This window comes from Amphiprion ocellaris, chromosome 9, assembly GCF_022539595.1.
Source record: "Amphiprion ocellaris isolate individual 3 ecotype Okinawa chromosome 9, ASM2253959v1, whole genome shotgun sequence".
Lineage (NCBI taxonomy): Eukaryota > Metazoa > Chordata > Actinopteri > Pomacentridae > Amphiprion > Amphiprion ocellaris.
In genome coordinates, this window is record NC_072774.1 from 31738117 (window position 1) to 31760128 (window position 22012).

General features: G+C 38.9%; 1 protein-coding gene and 1 long non-coding RNA gene across 2 annotated transcripts in view; one reads left to right on the forward strand and one right to left on the reverse strand.

Moving 5' to 3' along the window:
- The first annotated feature begins 437 nt into the window (after positions 1–437).
- Positions 438–13954, forward strand: cndp1 (carnosine dipeptidase 1). Its single transcript, XM_023287683.3, has 12 exons — positions 438–546; positions 814–924; positions 2710–2853; positions 3514–3676; positions 7158–7246; positions 8498–8695; positions 8808–8892; positions 10074–10234; positions 10327–10491; positions 10588–10729; positions 12505–12652; positions 13352–13954. Exons 2-12 carry the CDS (start codon positions 814–816, stop codon positions 13428–13430), a joined length of 1485 nt encoding a protein of 494 aa, XP_023143451.2. The 5' UTR covers positions 438–546; the 3' UTR covers positions 13431–13954.
- An 81-nt stretch (positions 13955–14035) lies between these two features.
- LOC111580101 (uncharacterized) overlaps positions 14036–22012 on the reverse strand; it is a 33765-nt gene continuing 25788 nt past the window's right edge. The window contains exon 3 of the long non-coding RNA XR_002747151.3: positions 14036–15880. This is a non-coding gene — a long non-coding RNA (uncharacterized LOC111580101). The remainder of the gene's footprint in view (positions 15881–22012) is intronic.

Consider the following 22012-nt stretch of genomic DNA (forward strand, 5'->3'; position numbering starts at 1 on the left):
TGCAAGTGTGACAAATCCTCTGACTCTTGTGCCGTTTCCCACTGAGATACATAGAAAGAAACAGGATGTTTTAACCAAGCACAATTTATCCAATGAACATGAAGAGGTGATGGGATTAAATAGTTTCAGACAAACCTAGCTTAGGGTAATAATCTAATTTAACACAAGGTTCAGCGCAGTGGGACATCTGCCTAATATGGAACAAGAAAAGCCGCCCTGCTTTTGTGTAACTGGCTGAGTTTGCTTGGAGATTCCGAAACACAAACAACAGGAATTTCACATGCTGCTTTGTTCTCTCTGAACCCCCCAGTATGCATTCTTGGAGCGACATCAATAGATTAGAGCGTAATTCTTGTGCCTGTCAGCAAGAAAAATTTAATTTGTCAGCCGTCTTGGCACAGAGTCAGGAAATGTTTGACTGTGTGACCCCAGGGCCCAGTAGGAGTGTGATATGAAGGGAGGGTGTATAAATGTCCAGCCAGCAGTGCAGGGCCACAGTCCTCCACCTGCCTGAGGAGACTGTCACACACCTCCAGCAGAGAAAAGGTAAGACAAAAGGTCATTTCCTGAGGATAGTTTTACTTTGAGACAATTCACAAGTATCGGAGGGATCAAACTTAGAAGAAATACTGTCGGTTTTACCAAACTACCTGAAACTAAAATTTAATATAATCAGAGAATGTTATATTTTTAGTTTTATTGCTGTTTTTATTGTGGTTGGGGTTGCAGTAAATTAACCTAGCCTCATGTGCCTAATTTATTTGTTTACAGCCATCTACAGTTTCACTAACTAGTTTGTGATTTCCCTAACAGATGAATCCTCAAGTTCTGCTGTGCGTCTTGCTGGTCATTTCTACTGTCCATAGCTTCCAGTACAAAGAGCTGGTGCAGCATGTTGACAACCACCAAGAAGAATATGTAGAGGTACAAAATATCATTCTCTTGTAACACCACCGCCACAGAGTTTCTAAGTCACAGAGCAACCAAATGTAGTGCAAAATGACAATAATCATTTTCACAATAATATCACTGGTGTTGTGAAGTGAAACGTAGTGTTGTGTAAGTTGTAGAGAAATAATGGCGTGACTACCTGAATAAAAATCAACAACTAATTGAGAATTATTGCAACTAAACTAAAAAGATTAAACAGCGTATTAGTGTGTGTAACAATAATTCAGATAAAGGTTTAGTTGTCAATATGACAACTTTTCTTTCACCTTTATTTTTAAGAAAACATATTTAGATGTTGTCCCTTCAAAGTAAAAATAAATAAATAAATAAATCAAACAAAACACCGTTTTAAAGAAATATTGCTGGTGGATGATGCATTTAACTTAACTTTCATGTAACAATATTGAAAACAAAGCAAATATCAAGAAGAAACATATTTACTTTGTCCCAGCATTTTACAGGAAATGTGTTTAGGAGTTTTCATATGTAGTCTGACAACTACTCATCCTTAAAAAAACATTTATGCTCAAAAGAATTTCATATAACCAGTTTTGGAAACTAGATGGTGCTGTTGCCTTCCAGTCTTTAATTCTTCTGAAAAGTTGACAAACCTTCTTAAATATTTGTGCCCTTTAAATGTTGATCCAATGAATAGAAGATTATTTTATTATTTATTGTTATTTTTTAAAAAAAATATATTCATTCAGTCAAGCAGTCTAATTGAATTTACAATAACATCAGGGGTTTTCTGATCAAGTTTTTGTTGCTTTTGATCTGACCTGAGTCATATGACATTTAGTATCTACCTGCACCCAATGCTATTTTCCTAATTAATAAACATTTCAAGTATTGTAGGTTAGCTTGCGGCCAGTCACGAGTATTATAATATATGTATTATGCAGGGAAAAACTGCACAATTGCTTCAAAGGTCTTGGGAAAAGAAAGGTATTCTTTAATTCTATACAAGAAGCTTAGTATGATTTTACATTTTTAAAAATATTTTAACATACTGATGGAAGTGCTAATTGAATCCTTGCTAGTTTTATACATAATATTCTCTGTTAAACAAGAATTTTGAACACGTTTGACTGTAAGTGGATCACAGTGATTTGCTGCAGGGACAAAGACAATTTGTTATACTTCATGCAGGAGTTTGTGGATGATTTTCTAGTGCTCTTACAAACAAGACCTTGATAGCCAAAAGGTGGAAGCATGATAACTGAAAAATTTTATGATTAAATAACCCTGTGTTTCTCTTTAAATTTCCTAAGAGCACATTTTGGGTTTTGAACACCATTAGTGTGCAGCAATAGGGGGGTATTATATATAACTGTATGGAAGGGGATTTTATATATGTATGTATGTATGTCTATATATATATATATATATATATATACATATATATATAAATATAAAATAAATTTGATGATGTGATTTACTTTTTGTTTAGTTTTGAACGCATTCTCTGTTATTTGTTGACTTTGATACTGACAATGTTGAGAACTGACATATTGTAACTGTCAAGAATTTAGTAAGTAGGTCTGTTTGCCTTTATTGTAGAGCACAGTGGAGAGAGAGAATGTGGGGAGAAGAGTGGGGAGCAACATGCAGTACATGACCATGTGTCAGATTCAAACCCATGACTGCTGCATTGGGGACTAAAGCCCATATTTACTGGTCGACCACTCAACCTGTCGAGCTACAGGGGCGCCCCAGTGATGATATTTTAAATGTTGTGTGTTTGTATGTGTGTTTCAGGCTCTGAGGGAATGGGTTGCAATTGAAAGTGACTCCAGCAATGTCCTGAAGAGACCAGACCTCCACCGTATGATGGAGACTACGGCTCAGAAGCTGAGACTGATGGGAGGGACTGTGGAGTTGGTGGACATCGGAGAGCAAGAAGTCAGTGATGGAGGCATCTCTCTCAGTGAAAACCAGCCCCCTTCTTCTCTTTCATAAACACTGTTCGAGATATTAGAGCTTTTTATATAATCGTCTGCGTAATTGGTTAGTAAATGTTATGTGTTTCATGCAGACGATGGCTCATCAGGCAGGGTGACAGTGGCAAATGAGCTGCTAACTTCAAAAAAGGCAGCGAAGCGGTCAGGACTAAATCTACCTCCTCATCACTGACAGAGACACATCAAAGCTCCTTCCCAAACTCATTAAACATATAGTGTATTTGAGGTCAAACTAAAGGTCAACATCCTCAGCTTCTCACCAGTAATTAGCAGCAACATAGCATGAGCTGCTTCTGTATTATATTGTTTTACTCAGTAGTAAAAACAATAGCTGATGATCTTTTGACATCAAACCACAGTATAGGGATGTTACACACCATAAATCATTGAAATTCCTTTGATATTTGAGAAATATGCACACAGATTGCTAATTTGGCACTGGTCTATGCTGCTGCAACCTATGAAAACAAAGTACTTGAACCGTAGGGTTCCACAGGAGCTGAGTTGACTTTCAAATCAAAATTATAGAGGGATAGTAAATCGACTGTAAGAAACTGTGCAGCAGTTTGTGCTGACCTTAGCTCTCCTTTTGTAACTGCAGCTTCCTAATGGCCAGACGTTGGCGTTGCCTAAAGTGGTGACAGCTACGTTTGGCACTGACCCCAACAAGCACACAGTATGTGTCTACGGTCATGTGGATGTTCAGCCGGCGAAGCTAGAGGACGGCTGGGCCACAGATCCATACAACCTGACTGACATCAACGGTAATATGATATTATAGCATTGTTCAGATGCACAGAATGTCATTTAGAGTTTTAAAGATTTTCCAGTTTCCAAAAATGCCAGTGTATCAGGGTGAATTGTGAGGAAATTTTTATAAAACGATGCACAAAGTATGTGGAATATTTTCAAATAATGGCTTTTTTGCGGCCTTTAAAACACTGGGTTTAGGTTGGAATATTTTATTCAGTATAGACATTATTTACAAAACAGCTGGAAGAAACTGGTGTATACTGAGAGTGGAATAAGGTAAAACATTAAAAAAAATCTAATTTCTGAAGAACTATAAGGATTTGATTGTCTTTTAACAATACAAAACACAATAATCTCAGTATAGCAGTGCCTGTGACGTCCATCTAGCCAGTACCAGCTCATGACTCATTTACAGAGTAATCCTCGTAGAATAAACCAGACAGAAGAAGGAAATATGGTACACTCATGGTACAACCAAAGACAAAAGAATCCACTCATTCTATTTGTGATTCCATAAAGAAAAATATTCCTAAACTACTAAAGGAAAGATGTTTTAGGAAAGCAAGTAGCACATGAGACATGTTATTTTTTGATTTTATGAATAGAAATGAGGTGATTGTTTCAACCAGATTAATAAACCTCGATGGACTGCTAGTTGATGTCAGTCATGAAACACTGAGTGATTCAGTTATTTGAGGGCCAGGATTGAAATTTTCTAAACTGTTAGTCCAACAAAGGACACCTATTCATTGTTTGTTTCCAAAATGTAAAAGATTCTGAAACAGCCCTTTAGATTCTTAAATGATATTCTGATTACAACAACAAAACAGCATCAGTTTAATTTAAACAAGAAAAGCACTCAGACAGCACAGTACTCCACCAAGGCTGCTCATTCCTCCATATGACATTGTCAGAAATGCAGCATTGTTTCTTTAGAAGTGCATCATCCCTTTATTAATGATGATCAGAAACCATGGGCATAGAATGTGGCCTTTTAATATAGATGTACCCACAAACAAAATGACCTTGCGCTGAGCACAGGTGTGTGTTCCACATGTGTAAGTTATGTACGGATGCTAAATCGTGTGACCTAAATATGTAGCGGGTGGCGGGAATTGATGGGACTCAGAAACACCCCCACAATTTAATCAACTGTTCCTTGTATCTTTTCCAACAGATAAGTCCTGATAAGTCCACAGTGGTGGATTTGTAGTAGGATCACAATCATGTGATCATCAGCAGGCAGCTGACGTAGTGTTCACTTGTTGTCATGGTTACAGTGACGCCGTGCCGCTATCTTGCAATAATACAGAAATCTTTAACAAATCCGTGGATCCAGACTATAAGCTGCATCACTGCCAAAATCTAATCACTTGGTCCTTGTGTCATTTTTGACCTTCCCTGGAAATTTCATCCAAATCCATTAGTCAGCTTTTAGAGTAATGTTGCGCACAGACGGAATAACAGATGGACAGACAAACGTACGCCGACCGTCACATAACTCTACCATGTTCCTTGGTTCCTTTAACTGAACAAAGGACAGTGAAAGTAAACAATGTCCCTAAAGGCTCTTGGGATTATGGACAACATAACAACCTAATGACTAACGTAATAATTACACTATGATCAGCCGCAAGACTAAAACCACCTGGCTAATAGTGTGTAGATCTGGCTCCTGCCATCAACACAGCTCAAACACAACAAGACATGACTTTTTGAAGACGACTAAAGGTCAGATAATAGCAGCAGATCCATTATGTTCTGGAAGCTGTGAGGTGGGGCCTCCATGGATTGGACTTGTTACTCTAGAACATCCCACAAATGCTTGATTGGATTGAGATCTGTGGGATTTAAAGGCTAAGTCACCTTGAACACTCTTTGTCATGTTCTTCTAAGCATTGCTGAAGTTGCTTTGAAGTAGGCCACTGCAATCCGGGAATATTGTTGCCATGAAGGGGTGTACATGGTCTGCAACAAAAGTTAAGTTTCACCCTTTGATGTGCAACATGGGTCAAAAGTGACCCATATCCAATGGAAAATGGTATCTCCTGACCCACACTGTGCATCAAAGGGTTACGTAGGTGGTACATGACAAAATAACATATATAGCAGGACACAAGGTGTCCAAGCAGAACGTTTACAACTGACTCAGCTGTATGGTCATCACAGTTTGGTCCTAGTCACTGAGACTTTGCCTGCTCACTCTTCCTGCTTCCAATGTAGCAACATGGTACATGTAGTAAATTTAAACATAATAACTGTTTAGTGTACTTTTTAAATCTAAAGTTGTTTCAGCTACAGTCATCTTCACTGTATTCATATAATCGCTAATGAGGCAACTGTAAGAGAAATGTTTCACCAGAGGGATCAATCAAAACTTGGGAAATGATTTTCAATAGATCAGATTCTTATGGCTTCACTAAAACTAATGAACACTAAATATTTCAATGTAGGGAAATTGATGGACAGCTTCACAGAGTTACAGTGTCATGAAGACTGTAACTGTAATCTACTATATTGAAAATTTGAATGTGAGGACATAGATTGCTGTCTTTGTCCTTACGTAATGACTGATCATAAAAGCAGTAGCATTAATGAAAATAGGCCTTGGGTAACAAACTTATATCCAGCTGGGATTTTGATCTTCTCCTGATGTAAGCTTTTACAGATTATTGTCCTCTGATATGCAGTTTGACTGTTTGAATGAGGAAAACAAAGCAGTTTGTCAGACATCTGCTTCAGGCAGGAGGGAGGGAAACAGAGAGAGACTCATGTATGTTGAAAATAAGCTGCCAGCAAGCAGGTTAGCCTCACAGCGCTCCAGTTATCTCAGTAACTGATCCACAGTTAAAAACATAAATGTTTCTGGAATGGAAAATTTTTGCTTTCACAAAAGACGTTCAAACAAAATGAGGATAGATGTGGACGATCACTGTCAAATTCAATATATATATATATATATAGCATAAGCACTATTTAAGAACCAGTGTGTGAGATTTAGTGGCATCTATCAGCAAGGCTGCGAAATACAACAAACTCTCACCCCCCTCACTGTTCAGGCATGCAGGAGAATACAGTGGTTGTCACCTCAGTGTAAAAACACAAAGTGCCTCCTTTAGAGTCAGTGTTTGTATGTTCTGCGCTACAGTAGAAACAGGGTGTTCTGCAAAAGAAGACCTGCTTCCTATGTCGGTATAAAGGGCTCATTTTAAGCTGAGGTTAACACAGCAACTATAGGTATATAGGTATACACTAATGAAATTGCAATTTTGACAAAACTGTATTCCATTTTTGCCAATAGAGCCCCCTAAATCCAACATATTGCGTCTTTACCTGCCTTCAGCTATGATAGATAAAGATACAAAACCTTGGACCTGCTGAGAACCCATTCTCTGATTTAATGGTGTAGTTATTTTAAAAATGAAGGCTGTTGTGTTGGCAACAACTACATGATAAATAAGTAGAATGATTTTTCTGTCCTTGTGCTTTTAGGTAACCTTTATGGAAGAGGAGCATCAGACAATAAAGCCCCAGTTTTGGCCTGGATCCATGCTGTAGAGGCGTACCAGGCGCTCAGTATGGTGAGAGCAAGTTTGCAGTATTACTGGATACATTAAAATCAAATGTGCAAGGGAGCTACAGAGGAATCACAACTTCAAGTCTGACAGAGCATTTACTGTGTCACCTTTGTCTCGAAAACATTTCAAATATAAATTTGGGAAACAGAGAGGCGCCTTAGGCAGAGTACATTAGAAACATAGCTTTCCCTTATGTTCTTATCATTACTTATTTATTATCTTATGTATTTCTATTCTTTTAATTTTTCACTTTATTTATCTTATCTTACAGACCTTTTGTCTTATACTTTAAAGTTTTAGTTTTTTTTTAACTCCAGTGTTTCCTTGGGGGGGTCCTCCACACTGGGGGTTGTGTCTGGTCTGCTGCTGGGGGTGCTGTCCACGGGTCCCCTTTGGCCCGGCTGGTTGGGGGGCTCCCCACCTCAGTGTGGGGGTCCCCCTGTCTGTCAGGGTCTGTGGGGTCTGAGTGCCGGCGCCCCCAGAGGTCATGGCCTCCCAGTGTGGACGATCCCAGTGGAGGCGTTTTCCATGATTCTCAGTGCCATGCCATGTCTCGCTACAGTCCGTGGTGAGAGTGTGTGTGTATGCGTGTGTGTATGCGTGTGTGTATGCGTGTGTATGTGTAGTTGCGTGTATATATGTACATACCCAGGGTGGGAGGGGACAGGTTTTTTTTTTTTATTTGATGTTTTTAATGTTGTAAAGCACTTTGTGGTGCAATTTTACTGTATGAAAAATGCTATATATATAAAGTTTGATTTGACTGATTGATTGATTGATATTTGAGTAGATTCTTTAAGTCGAGTAAAGTACTCAGCAGGTTTAGCAAGAGCACAGTGTGCAGCTTCAGGCTAGTGCGAGAGGAGAGCTGAGCTTCAGCCAGGCTAACTTGCAAAGTCACTGCTGTTTCTGCAAAGTCACTGCAACAGTCTCTTCCCACCGTCCTCGCTGCTGCTTTGTCTTGTGAGAGAATATGCAGTTGGATGTGCACATCAGAAGGCCTCAGCCAAATGCACTGAGTGGAAAGCAACCGTGTTAGTGTGGGTGCTGATAAGAGCAGTTTGAAATAAAGTGCTTGCTTCTGGAGTTTGCAAAGCTTCCTGAAATACTATTATACTTTCAAAACGCTCAAAAATAAGTTGTTTTTGATAAGAGGTTTTTTAATCGCTAATATCTCTCCCCATCCCAACTTCCTGGTGTTGCTTTCACTTGCTGTCAAACACATCTCATGGAGTTACTCTTATTGTCCACCAGGAGCTGCCAGTGAATGTGAAGTTTGTCATTGAGGGCATGGAGGAGACAGGCTCTAATGGGCTGGATGCCATGATTCTGGCCCAGAGAGACACCTTCTTCTCAGATGTGGATTACATCATTATTTCAGATTGCGGTTGGCTCAGCAGACGGCCCGCCCTCACCTACGGCACTAGAGGCAACTGCTACTTCTTTGCTGAGGTTGTGTATCAAAACCATAAGACAGACTTCAACAAACTGAATAATTCTTTAGAAACCGAACCTGTGTGCTCCGGTGCCTCTTCATGCTAATGGTTTCCTCTGGTATGTTTAGGTTGAAGGACCTAAACAAGACTTACATTCTGGTGTTTATGGAGGCACTGTGATCGAACCAATGACCGACCTCATTGGCATTCTTGGTGAGTATTCTCCAAGTGTGTAACAGCAGCATATTCAGAATTCACTGGTATTGTTATGGCTGATACCTATGGGGAAAAATAAGTATCTCAGAAAGTCTCTTTAGATACTTGAGGCATGTCTGTCCTCAAACCCACCACAGTGATTCAAGCCATATTTCTTAAAATCATCTATAGAAAGAATAATAGTTGCCATTTATGTTGATGCTGTCAGATATGCACAGTCATTCATTCAAATCAGTTTCAGTATGAAGAATAGGATTTTGATTTTAAGCAAAAATCATCTTTGGATGCAGTGTTTTAGTCTAAGCAGTAAATTGACAATATCAACAGTGAATCAAACATGTCCTCTTAATATTGTTTGATTACTGCCAATTCTAAACACATTGCTACCATTATCTAAACTGGTGTTAAGAAGAAGACTAAGGTGCATTGTGGGATATATGCAGCTCTGAATACTGCTTTTTTGAGAGGTGTGCAAATCAAGTGTTTGGAGTGTTATCTTCTGGTGCCTAAATGTGCAATTAAGTGTGTAAGCGCGACTATTGCAACACACTTGCTGTTTTTTTGAAGAGGAAATACTTTGTCTGAATGGCAGTTTAAACCCGCTGTGAAGTTACACACAGTCACATGTGGACTTATCATTTCCCATACACAAACTTTTCAAGTCTGTTTATTAATCCTGTTCGTATGGCATCTAATCATTTTAACGCAATGAGACTCAAGAAACCACGTCAGTCTCACAAACTGCCACGAACTCCAGGCTCCAACCATTGATTCTGCACTTGAAGGGTACTTCACTCATCATGTAACATTCAGATTATTGTAGAAAAAAAAATCTAATTTGTATGGAAATATCCACATGCTGTAGCATGGAGTCCCTATATCCAATAGAACCTCAAAAACAGTTAGCAAAAGATATTCATTGAACTCACGTCTTCTGTACTCATTAATTATATCCAAATGGAGAATATAAAAGGCACATTAGCAAGAAAATGAATGCGTGTCAAACTGCCACAAACCATCTGACACACAGCAGGCATTTCCATTTCCAGACCCCCAAGCTGTTGCAACTCTGTTGTCTCCTGCTCTTCAACAGAGCAGTGAATCTTTGTGAAGTGTGAGTTTAGTTCTTTTAAAAAAAAAATACCTCCAGTCAGTTCGATTGTTCCTCCACCCCTCAGACACTCTGATCAGTCCCAGTGGAAAGATCCTGATTCCTGGGATCAGAGAGGCCGTGGCTCCCCTCTCTGATGAGGAATGGAAAATGTACCAGGATATCCAGTTTGACATGGACAGCTACAAGAATAAGATTGGTGTCACCCAGCTCATGTACAGCAACAAGGTAACAAGAACGAAATCTTGAAAATGGGTGATAACATTGCTCTAAGAACAGATGAACACAACAGCTAAAGCGGTTGTGTTTCTGTCTCAAAGGTGGACTTGCTGGCTCACATGTGGCGTTACCCTACCGTCTCAGTCCACGGCATTGAGGGAGCCTTCTCTGATTCTGGCAGTAAGACTGTCATTCCTGCTAAGGTCACTGCTAAGTTTTCAATCAGACAAGTTCCTAACATGGACCCCGCTATGGTCAAGAAACAGGTAGAAGACATGATCATGACTTGCATGTGTTCTTTTCTGTTGCAGTTCCCTTTTTTAACAATGCCTCTGCTCTTATGTTGTTGTTTTGGGATTTAGGTTACGGACTACCTCCACTCTGTGTTTGCTAAGAGGAAGAGTCCCAACAAGTTGAAAGTCACTATGGTGATCGGGGCCAAACCTTGGCTGGCTGACACTCAGCATCCTCTCTATGAGGCTGGAAAGGCTGCTGTTAAAAGAGGTACAGAACACTCATAGCACCTGAAATTAAACACCTATCAGTGCCTCAAAATCCATTAGGAAGCAAACTGTAAACCACTATAAAGACATACAAATAGCAGTAATACACATACTAATAAAATGTCTTATTGTGATTCTTCTTATGGGCTGAATTAAATGGATTAAATGCTCCACTGCGAGTTTCACCTCTGGCCTTTATGCACTTTATGCAGTAAATATAGCTGCTTTTCATAGGCTGTGAGATAATAGATATTAAAACATTAAGATATATGACATTTTAGAATGACATATGTTATTTTTCACCCTTCTAAAAAACCCCAACAATCTTAAACTAGAAGTTGAAAATCTAAGAAAACAGTAAATTGGAGTACCTATTTGAAGTGAAGTATTTGAGTGGTAACCCTGATTGGTAACACCAGATATACCAGATGATACCAGATATAGATGAGCAGCCCCTTTGGAGAAACTATGTCTTTCTTAATATCAGCATTTAAATGTAGTGTTTCATATAATTTTTTTGAGAGGTGTTTTTCACCATTCACACTGTTCAATTTGGCTTCTTCCTGCTAATGTACAGGTATGAAGGCAGTTTAACTCTGTTCTGTACTTTATCTCTTGTTGCTTAAGCAAATCTTCCTCAACACAAAACGTATAGCTTCTGTTATTCTCACTAGAAACAAACGGTAACAAGAAAAGCACTCAGAGAGCGCAGTACTCCGCCAAGGCTGCTCAGGCATTATATGATTTCCAGTGGATGAAATCTTGAAAAAATTTGTGGCAAAAATCACGGCAACATAAAATATGTCCATTTAATATAGATGTACCCACAAACAAAATGACGTTGCGCTGAGCACAGGCGTGTGTTATGCATGTAGAGGTTATGTACGGATACAGAATCATGGGACCTAAATATGTAGCGGGCAGCAGGAATTGATGGGACTCAAAAACACTCCCACAATTTAATCAATTGTTCCTTGTATCATTTCTGACGGATAAGTCCCAATAAGTCCACAGATTGCAATCATGTGATCGTCTTGTTGTCATAGTTACAGTGACTCCATGCCGTTATCTCGCAGTGAAACAGAAATCTTTACCAAATCCATGGATCCAGACTATAAGCCGCATCACTGCCAAAATCTAATCATTTGGTCCTTGTTTCATTTCTGACCTTCCCTGAAAATTTCATCCAAATCCATCTGTTTTTGTGTAACGTTGCTAACAGACAGACAAACAGACAAACTATGGACAAACGTACATCGATCGTCACATAACTCCGCCGAGTTTCTTGGCGGAGTAATTATTTCCCAAGGATTTTAGCTGGATTTTAATCTTTACTTTTGTGGATGTGGTTTCATTGTGTTCTTTTTTAAAATAATCGTTACCGTTGGCCGCTCTTATATGTTTTTGCTATACACCTATATTGGTAATTTTGTTTTTGACCATTTTGTGTGAAAATAGTTTGCACTACAGGAGTGCTTGAGGGAATCTTACTTAAATGGCACGCAAGATGCATATTCCCCCCCTGAGCTGATTCATTCTATGGTGGGATCGTAACCAAGGCAACAGCTGGTGTTTTAATGTATCCTTGTTTAGCAGTATAAAGGTAGATAAAGAGTGTAAAAGGTAGATACTATGAAAGGGGGTTTCCAAAGAAGAAGTAATATATGCAGTAATTTAATTTGGCAGAACATGAGTGACTTTCGAACCTTGACTCACCATGAGATGCATGAGAATTCATATCCTTTGTACAAATATAAAATGTCGTCCCTTCTGCAGTTTTCGACATGGATCCTGATCTGATCCGTGAGGGCGGGACCATCCCTATTGCCAGAACCTTCCAGGATGTGACAGGGAAAAGCATCATCATGATGCCCATCGGAGGCTTTGATGACGGGCTGCACTCCCAGAACGAGAAAATGAGCAGGTTTGACGCCACCGGCTTTACACTCGTGTCTTCTCATTTCACATTACAGGAGGTTTTGGAGTGTTGGGATGAGAAGAAGGTGCAGAAGAGAAGCTGGGATTTAATCAGAAGGAAGGAAGCTTAAACAGTCTTATCTTCTCTTAATCATCAACAACCATGGACTGAAAAAACCCTTTAACCCTATATTCACCATACAGAAAACCCACAGAACTGCAGGGTAACAGGGATTTAATGAATGTGAGACATGCAGCAACCTTAGTCACAAAACCAAGGCAGGAAACTGGCTATGAATGATTAGTTTCTGTTTTTATGCAGCCTACTGCTAGATGATATCACACACTACAAGGACAAATGAACAGCAACTGGAAAACGAACATACAGCTAAAACTCTATTCAAGGTCCTAATAGTCATTTCTAAAAATAAGATGGATGCTGTGACACTTAAATAGCAGAAACCCAGATAAGTTGGTCTGCTTCGAAAAGGATATGTAAGACTTACTAGCTGCTGGCAGCAGCAAAGCGGAACAAGGATTACATTTTTTGTGCTTTGGGGACTTTTAAAAGGAAAATGTGCCCATCTGTTGATGCGGATAATGGTATGTTTAGATTAATTCTATTTATGTTTTACTTGCTTTTGTTAATGTCCTGTGAGACACCAGCTTTAGCTGATAATCGTCCCTTCCTGCCTTTCTCTCCCAGGTACAACTATATTGAGGGAACCAAGTTATTCATTGCCTACCTGAACGAAGTGTCCCAGATTAAAAAGACCAGTGTGTGATGTTCCATGGTATGGTGACCTCTTCAACTACCAGTCCAGCAACAGCAAAGTGTGGTTCAATATTTTCACTGTGCCTTTATCTGTATCTCATGTGTTGTTGTATCGTTTGATGGCAAGCTTCTATTTCTATTTTTGTCTGTTTTCTGGCCCCTTTTCTCTCTTTTTTTTGTCTAAAATACTCAAAGACATGAATGTTGTCTATCTATCTATCTATCTATCTATCTATCTATCTATCTATCTATCTATCTATCTATCTATCTATCTATCTATCTATCTATCTATCTATCTATCTATCTATCTATCTATCTATCTATCTATCTATCTATCTATCTATCTGTGTTATTACTTTGGCATTGTGATTGAATGTAATGGCTACTACTTTTGATTGGTTGAAGAATCTGGAGTCATCTCTTGATGCAGTTTTCATCACTCACGTTGCATATGTGGCATATTTTTATGTTCCATATAATGTCAGTCAGTACTGTAAGAATGTGTGTGTCATCTAGTAAAACCTGTACAATGCAGTAGTTTGTATACTTTTTTCCTTATTTTGTAAGTGTACAAATGTTTTTAAAAAAAAAAAAAACAACACAAACACACATTCATGTTGTTCCTTCAGCCGTTTATTCACCACTCAGACATTCACTCAATACTCGTACAGTGACCTAATCCAGAGCCAAGTCTGAAGGCCTGTATGGATGCTAACTGTACACGTGGAGGTTCTGCTGCCAGCAGTCGATGCATGTATGGATCGAGTCCAGTCATTGTCTGATTCTAGAGCATTCTACCCAGAACTAAATCTTAATCAGGCTCATGCATGAGCTATATGTTTCACATTCAACATGACAGCTGGCACTGTTAAATTAGAATGTAAAAAAAAAAAAAAAAAAAACACCCTCTAAACAAGTGATTTAGTCTTAGATTTGGCATGAAAGATGTGATTCTCACACTGTAACAAGAGAAACAATTAATTAGGATAAGTCGGCTTGTTCCCAATCAAGTTTTTCTTTTCACTGTCAAAGTTTATTCTGAAATGAGTGTCTGTATTTTAGTGTAAAATAAGATGGGATGAAAAACAGACAAATTTAAGAACATTTCTTAAAAGTGTTCACCCCCCAAAAATCAAACTTCTCTAATTAAACGTCCATAACTTGTGTATTTCATGTACTGTATATGTACACCTTCTCCTTCTTTAAAACATGTATTAAATATACATGTACAAATAATTCATTGGTGTCACAAAGACAAATGATTACAACAATATTTTAACATTTTATGTCAGAACATACATTATTCAGCCCATAGAATATAAATGCATCTGCATCAACTCCATTATTGTTAATTTTAAATCACTCAGGCATTAGGGTTTACATCAAGTGTTGACCAAATCTGTATTTATTTCAGTATAAATAGTTGAAATTAAAGAAGCCTGTCCAATGCAGTAAGATTTTCTCACCTATTTCCAATCTGTCAGACAAATCCACTTGTACAAAATCTGTCTTTTCCTTTATTCTCTTTTGAGCTGATATCCATATTAAGAAATCTCTAAAACAAATGAAAATACAATGAGCACATCTGTGGTGGTATGTGTGGTCACTCCACATACATTTAAAGATAATATAGCATAACAAATGGCAAAACAATAGCCTTTTTTTAGAATGAAGCACAAATATTCTTGCACACCAAAAAATTACAACAGTTTTGGACACACTATATTTTATTTATAAGTGCACGATTCCCTTCCAGAAATCACATATCTTTGCAGGAGGATCATTTCAGGTGTCCGACCTTTAATTCCACAGCAGCATTTATTGAAAGCACACACACATGCTGATGTACATTACTGATGACAGACATTACTGTCATGTTGCAGATGTGTCATGTATCCCAGCAGGAAGTGGTGGGGAGGAACCCTGGTGTTGTGAAGAAGCCGTGTCTGACACTTCAGCGGCCTGATTCACAACACCAGCTGACCCTCCCCACCCACTCACACTCAACACTCACACACTCACCACAGTACTGTAGTACAGTGCAGAGGCAGTGCGAAAGGAAGTTCATCTTCAGTGACCCCGTGACAGAAACGAGTCACTGACAAGATATCACCTCAGTGTTCATGTTACCTTTTTGTTCTCAGACGGCGGCGCACACAGTGGAGTGGCCTTTTATTGGAAGCATTTAGGATGAGATCTGCCATATTGGCAATGAAAGTAGAGATACACTCACCTTTCCTCTGCAGTATACTCATGGCTTAGGCTACAATTAAAACAGCTGACTGCAGGAGTAGTAGAGATGGCTAACATTAAGTAACTCTGACTGGAGGCCAAGAGATCAGCATGCATGAAGTACACACTGTCTCCACTGGAGGGCAGTTTGCACACAGCATCTTCCTCTGCTCCGTCACTTCAAGGCCCATGATCTGATGCCAAGCTGGTCACACGCTATGACTTGACCTGCAGAAAATAAGACACAAAGAGGGAAAATAATTCACAGCTGGAACATTTTATTTTGAAAACAGTAAGATTTGACTCATGGACTGCCTTTGAAATCATGTGGAAGTCTGCAAGGTAAACTGAGTACGTGATTATCTTTAACAACCCTTTTACAATAAAAAAAATCTGTGTCTGTATAGTGAAACACAAGCCAAGGTCCTCGGATGTAACGGTGCTCTATTTGGTTGCCTATTTATAAAGTGCTTTGGAATTGAGGACAAGAGCTGAGAATAACTTTGGTTTCACAGCGGCAAGCCTTAATCCACCTTGAAGCATCCCACCGTGTACGAAAACTCAAACCGTGTCACGGTAAAGTAGGTTTACACTAAAATAATCTGCATGCAGTATAGTAAAATATAAGATTTTAGCCAATAAGTTCCCTAATAGAAACTGTCCTTGACAAATTGATATGAAACACCCAGGAGCAAAATAAACCATTTTCACTGATATATTTAGTTTTTATGTGAAAATTAAATTAAAAACAGCACTCAGTGATCAGTAATATTTATTTATTATTCAAGGACAAACACACACACACACACACACACACACACACACACACACACACACACACACACACACACACACACACACACACACACACACACACACATATATATACATAATTGCATTCTTCCCTTCAGCTGCTGGAGGTGCATCATGTTTTCCTGTCCTCTGATAGTAACTGTAATATTTTAATGCTTCATCCTACTTATTTGTTCCAACTATTCATCTGACGTGGATTGTGCCATGTACCGTATTTGTGTTTGTGACAGGATGATTTTAATCAGCTGTCCCAGTGAGCTCTGATAAAACTCTAAATCCTTGCTATCTTACTGGGCACTTTGGCACTTTGGCAATTACCCAAAATATGCCACCCAAGTAGGCACTTGGCCCACAATCTAACCCTTCTGGGACAGAGCCAGACCCAGAATCCATATCCTGTAGAAGAAGCTGGCTCAAGTGGATCATGCGGAAGTCTGATTGTTCGGAAGTTTTAACCGTTTGGTAGTTTGAGATAGTATATCTGACTATAACAGTGCTATGATTTCTTGTTACCTTTATGAATACAATTGCAGTAGTGCTGAAGTTAAAATAGTTAAGCTAATCTTGTTGACATATCAATATATAATAATAATAATAAAGAATTAATATGTTTAAATCTAATATGTGTCTTTGTCCTGTTGTTAAACAAATCATTTCAGATTATTCCTTTTTCAAAGACTGCACTGGAGGCCACTCAGTTACAGACAATGAGCTGATTGTGAACACTGGAGCCAGACTATCATTAAAATAATGAGATTTGAACCAAAAAAAAAAATTAAATCTACATTTCAGGTTAAACGCATCAGTGGTGAAATATTCTTTTTTCACTGGGATTTAATCTGTGAATTTCCAGGTACTGATGGGCATCTTAAATACTGTAAAATAGTATTCAGTAAGCAACAATTGGGAAATTAAATGTAAGACTGCATTAATATTGATATCTTTGGCTACATGGGGTCTAGTGAATGAGCTGAAAACATACTTCTGATACATCATTACAATTTAAAGGTATTCATACTGAAGGTAATAAGGATAATGGCAAGCTACTGCAATTTGACATCCAAGCATTCAGGAATAACATCATTCTACTAACACAACATATATTTGTGGTGTTTCTGACCAGTTGATGAATGCCAACATCATTTATGAACTCGACAATTTTTTTTTAAATCAAGCTTTTTCTGTATGTTCTGACCATGAAACACAGCATTAGGTCACAGAAAATTGAGCTTCTGTAAAACTCATTCTATGAGAACATTCCATTCAGTTGGGGAGACGCTGAGGTTTTGGCTTGTGATGTCTGAGTTACTGAGTTATTTTATTTGATCACAGGAGGAGGATTTTGTGCAATGGCAAAGGTGATGAAAACAGCAAGACAGTGGGACTTTGTACATGCTTACACAAAAATTATGAAAAAAAAACTCGACAGAGGCCCCTCCCTACTCAATGTCCAATTGCTGGTAGCCTACTGGAAGCGGCAACAGTTTTGATTGGTCAACCTGGCGTTAGGGTTGGGGTTATATTGCCACCTGTTGATGTTGACAGTGCAGTGTGAATGGATTCTTTAAAAAAAAAAAAAAAAAAAAAAATATATATATATATATATATATACATATATATATATATATATATATATATATATATATATATATATATATAGCTTGTGTGGATAGGATTTTTTAAAGACATTGCAGGAAACCCCAAGTTTTACCGATGGACACGTGGACTATGTCATCTGTTACTTTTTTGTTTTCCCTGACAGAGGAGACTTAAAGGGGTAAAACATGTAAATGTTGATGCTTCACAGAACTGAAAGAATCAGTTCTCCATTACACTAAGATATTGGTTCTGTCGTGAAAAAATATTGCATATAGCATGTTTTGATGTGGCTGAACAGTGTCTCAGTGGATAACACTGTTGCCACGCAGCTAGAAGATCCACGGTCCACGTCTAGGCCTGGGCCCAGGATCTTTCTGCATGGAGTTTGCATGTTCTCCCTGTACATATGTGGGTTTTCTCCAGGTTCTCCAGTTTCCTCCCACAGTCCAGAAACATGCTGAGGTTAATTGGTGATTCTAGATTGTCTGTAGGTGTGAATGTGAGTGTGATTGTTTGTCTCTACATGTAGTCCTGTGATAGACTGTTACCTGTCCAGGTGTCTCCTGTCTTCACCCTCAGTCAGCTGGGATAAACTCCAGCCCCCCATGACCCTGATGAGGATTAAGTGTATAGATAATGCATGGATGTATCTTTTAGTGGACCACTCGAGTAAACATAGTTGCTGCAGATCGAACAACGTCTACACAATTGTAAGATTGAAGTTACTTAGTTATAAATGTCTTAATGATTTAGCCCCATCCTGAATTGAGGCAGGATTGGCTTCTTAGGTTTGTTGTGTATTAAACCCCCAAATGTCTGAATCTGTGTCTCTGAGATAGCTATTGATTCACTTTTAAGGTGGAAATACTCAGCCATGGCTGCTCATTTTACTCATGATATGTCTTCTAGCCTATAAAAAACACCATATGGACATGTTAACATGGTGAAAGCCTTGGTTTTCATCGTGCTATAGGCAGTTAGTCCCTGATGCAAGTCACCAGCTTCAGTTAAAAATCAATGAGACAGCATGAGCATAAAACTATTTGTGATATTTCTGTGCATAGAGAAGCATTAGTCCAGGCACACTTCCTGCTCAGTGTCCGCCTGCAGCTTTGTTGGCTCAACTCTGCACCACCTTCACATAATGAAGCTGCACCTAGCTGCTTCAGAGTGCTGTGCTGGGCTGCTGATGGGAGAGGAGGTGTAATGTATCGCCTGTGCTGCTGAGTAGGACCGGTATTCACAATTTTCCACAGCTCTTGTTGTGAAATTGAGTTTAAAGCGCAGCCTTTGACCACTTCATTAATCATTGGTTTGTCCTTCTGCCTGGCCAGTCCAGGACAGGTCAGACCTTCACTAATTCTTCCACAAGCTGCCGTGTCACACTCAACATAATATCCCAGCAATACATTTCTCCTAATCCCTTTTTATCAGGTTCACTGGCCTTTCTGGTCAATCTAATTGCGACAAAGCCCACATAAGGGCTTTTGTGCCAAAAGAAAGTTCTTTTACGGTTTCAATTAAACGGCTGGGCCGGCCCAGCGGAAGCACTTGGCTGAATGCCAGTGTCCTTCAGACAAAGAATGTCACTGCACATAATGGATAGATAGAAACACTTCGGTGAGGAAGAAGGAAAGGAGGTGCAGAGTGTGGGGGGAAAGAAAACCCACCCAGCTGCTTGCCTCACAGTTTAGTTCATTTCAGAACCAAAGGTTTTAGGGTTTTTTTTTCAGAGGCAAGGAGCACAAAGATTTAAGTAACAATCAAAACTAGCCTAAGGGATTACGAGCTGGAGAAAGCAGTGTGTGTGTGTGTGTGTGTGTGTGTGTGTGTGTGTGTGTGTGTGTGTGTGTGTGTGTGTGTGTGTGTGTGTGTGTGTGTGTGTGTGTGTGTGTGTGAAATACAGAGAAAGGCTCAGTTAAAGTGTATTATTTTAATTAGTACATCAGAAGAGGTAAAAACAATAATCTGAGTTTGAAGGTTTTTGGGAACGGGTTATTTAAAGGTTTTGATTGATTTCTATTGTGTTAAATGTACTGACAACTTTGGATTTGTCATTTTATTTTGCTTTTTAATTTTGTTTTCCCTATCTTCAGCTACTTACTCTACCCGTACTGATTTCCAGTCTGTATATATTTACAGCATACCGTCCCATTAGGATTCTTCCATCACCAGCAGGAGAATTCTCATCCAGGCCCAGTCTTCCTCACAGCTCAACCTTTCAACTACATTACAGCAAATCTCTAACATCCTTGTTGGCTTCCTCTAAATGTCAGAATTGATCTCTCAGTAGCCTTGACATGCTGAACCTCGTTTCTCATCTGGATTGAGCCTTTGGTTTCCACAGCAGGTCTTGATACAGCTCTACACCCCGCTGTGCAGACGCTTCAAAAAACTGACTACATATTTCTTTGTCTACTTGTTGATTCTCTCGGCCAATAAAGGCAAGCACCAACAGCAGGATTTAAATTAACAACAAATATTCCTATTCACATTTATGTACACCACAATACTAGAGTGGCCATTTTTGTGCTACAGAAAGACCAAAAAATAAGGGTGTGGAGGTTGGATGGTGAAGTTGACAACTGTAAAACTATGAGCTAATTTTTTCTCATAATATGACAAACTCTTGTGCAATGTTTGGTCTCTGATAAGCCTTTAAACCACAGATGTATTATGAGAGTTCCAGACGGTGCTGCTGCTTAGCCTCGTGGCCAATTTTTTCTACTTGTCAGTCACAATATAACAAGAAAAATAATCCTGAAGATGTATTTTCCTCATCAACTGCCACTGTAAAAGAGAAGTCAGATTTATTCATTATCAATGTCTATTTTTTTTTATCATTCATTTAGAAATTTTCTATTTATTAAATATGGTAATTGGGAAAAATGTGAATCACCCAGTGGTGAAAGAAGTCAGCAGATCTTTTACTTTACAGCAGTAAAAAACTTAATTACAAGTTACAGCCTTAAATTCTAATTTTACTGTACTTAAAGTATCAAAGGTAAAATAAGCGATAATGGTAAGCATTCAGATATTTATTGACTGATTAATTGACATGTACATGCAAGCAGCAGTTAAATGCTGTCAAGTTAATTTTAACAACTGATACGACTGATCTGTCTTTAACAGTCACCTGTACCTGACACCACTATATAGCTCCATATTGTCTGTCTGAACCCACTCCATCCTCATCTCATCAGGTTTCCCTCACTGACTCTTGCATGGAACTCAGCTGTCTGCCTGTCTGTCTGACCATCCGTTTGTCTGTGACGACCCCTGGCTGAATCCAGTAAGGGGGAAAACCTGCTCAGCACCTCTGCAGACCCCTGCTGGTTTCATCTGCAGTTCCATTCATCGTAATATTTTGCCTAGCAGACACCTCCGGCACGATGGCTGATGCAGGAACATCAGAGGAACTGAAGAAAAAATGTATTCTCAAGGTGAGGATTATGCTCATCTCATGCATCCATTGCAAAAGTGTGACAGAGGGAATAAATAAATCATGCATGTCATCACTTCTTTTACGGTAGAAAGCAGGCATCAAGCAGTGCTTCTGAAAACGTCTAGATCTCTGTCGCTGTTTGAATGTACTTGTATGATGTTTTTAATCCTGTCAATATCCCTGTTTGTCTGAATGTAATGTAACAAATTTACATATGGATTTGAATTGCGTAGTGTTTCATTTTTATATATTTATTTTCAATGATTCTGTGGGTCGCCTTGCATCTAGAAGATCTCCGGTTCATGTCCCGGCCTTCCTGGGATCTTTCTGCATGGACTTTTCATATTCTCCCTGTACATGTGAGGGTTTTCTCCAGGTTCTCCAGCTTCCTCCCACAGTACAAAAACATGCTGAAGTAAATTGGTAACTCTGAATGATCTGAAGTGTGATTGTTTGTCTCTATGTGTAGTCCTGTGATAGACTGGTGACCTGTCCAGGTGTCC

Excerpts from the sequence above, each read along its gene's own strand:
- cndp1 (XM_023287683.3), top strand. The coding sequence starts at position 814 with ATGAATCCTCAAGTTCTGCTGTGCGTCTTGCTGGTCATTTCTACTGTC. Across the intron at positions 3,677-7,157 it reads CAACCTGACTGACATCAACG|GTAACCTTTATGGAAGAGGA; the intron begins GTAATATGATAT and ends TTGTGCTTTTAG. Across the intron at positions 8,696-8,807 it reads ACTGCTACTTCTTTGCTGAG|GTTGAAGGACCTAAACAAGA; the intron begins GTTGTGTATCAA and ends TGGTATGTTTAG.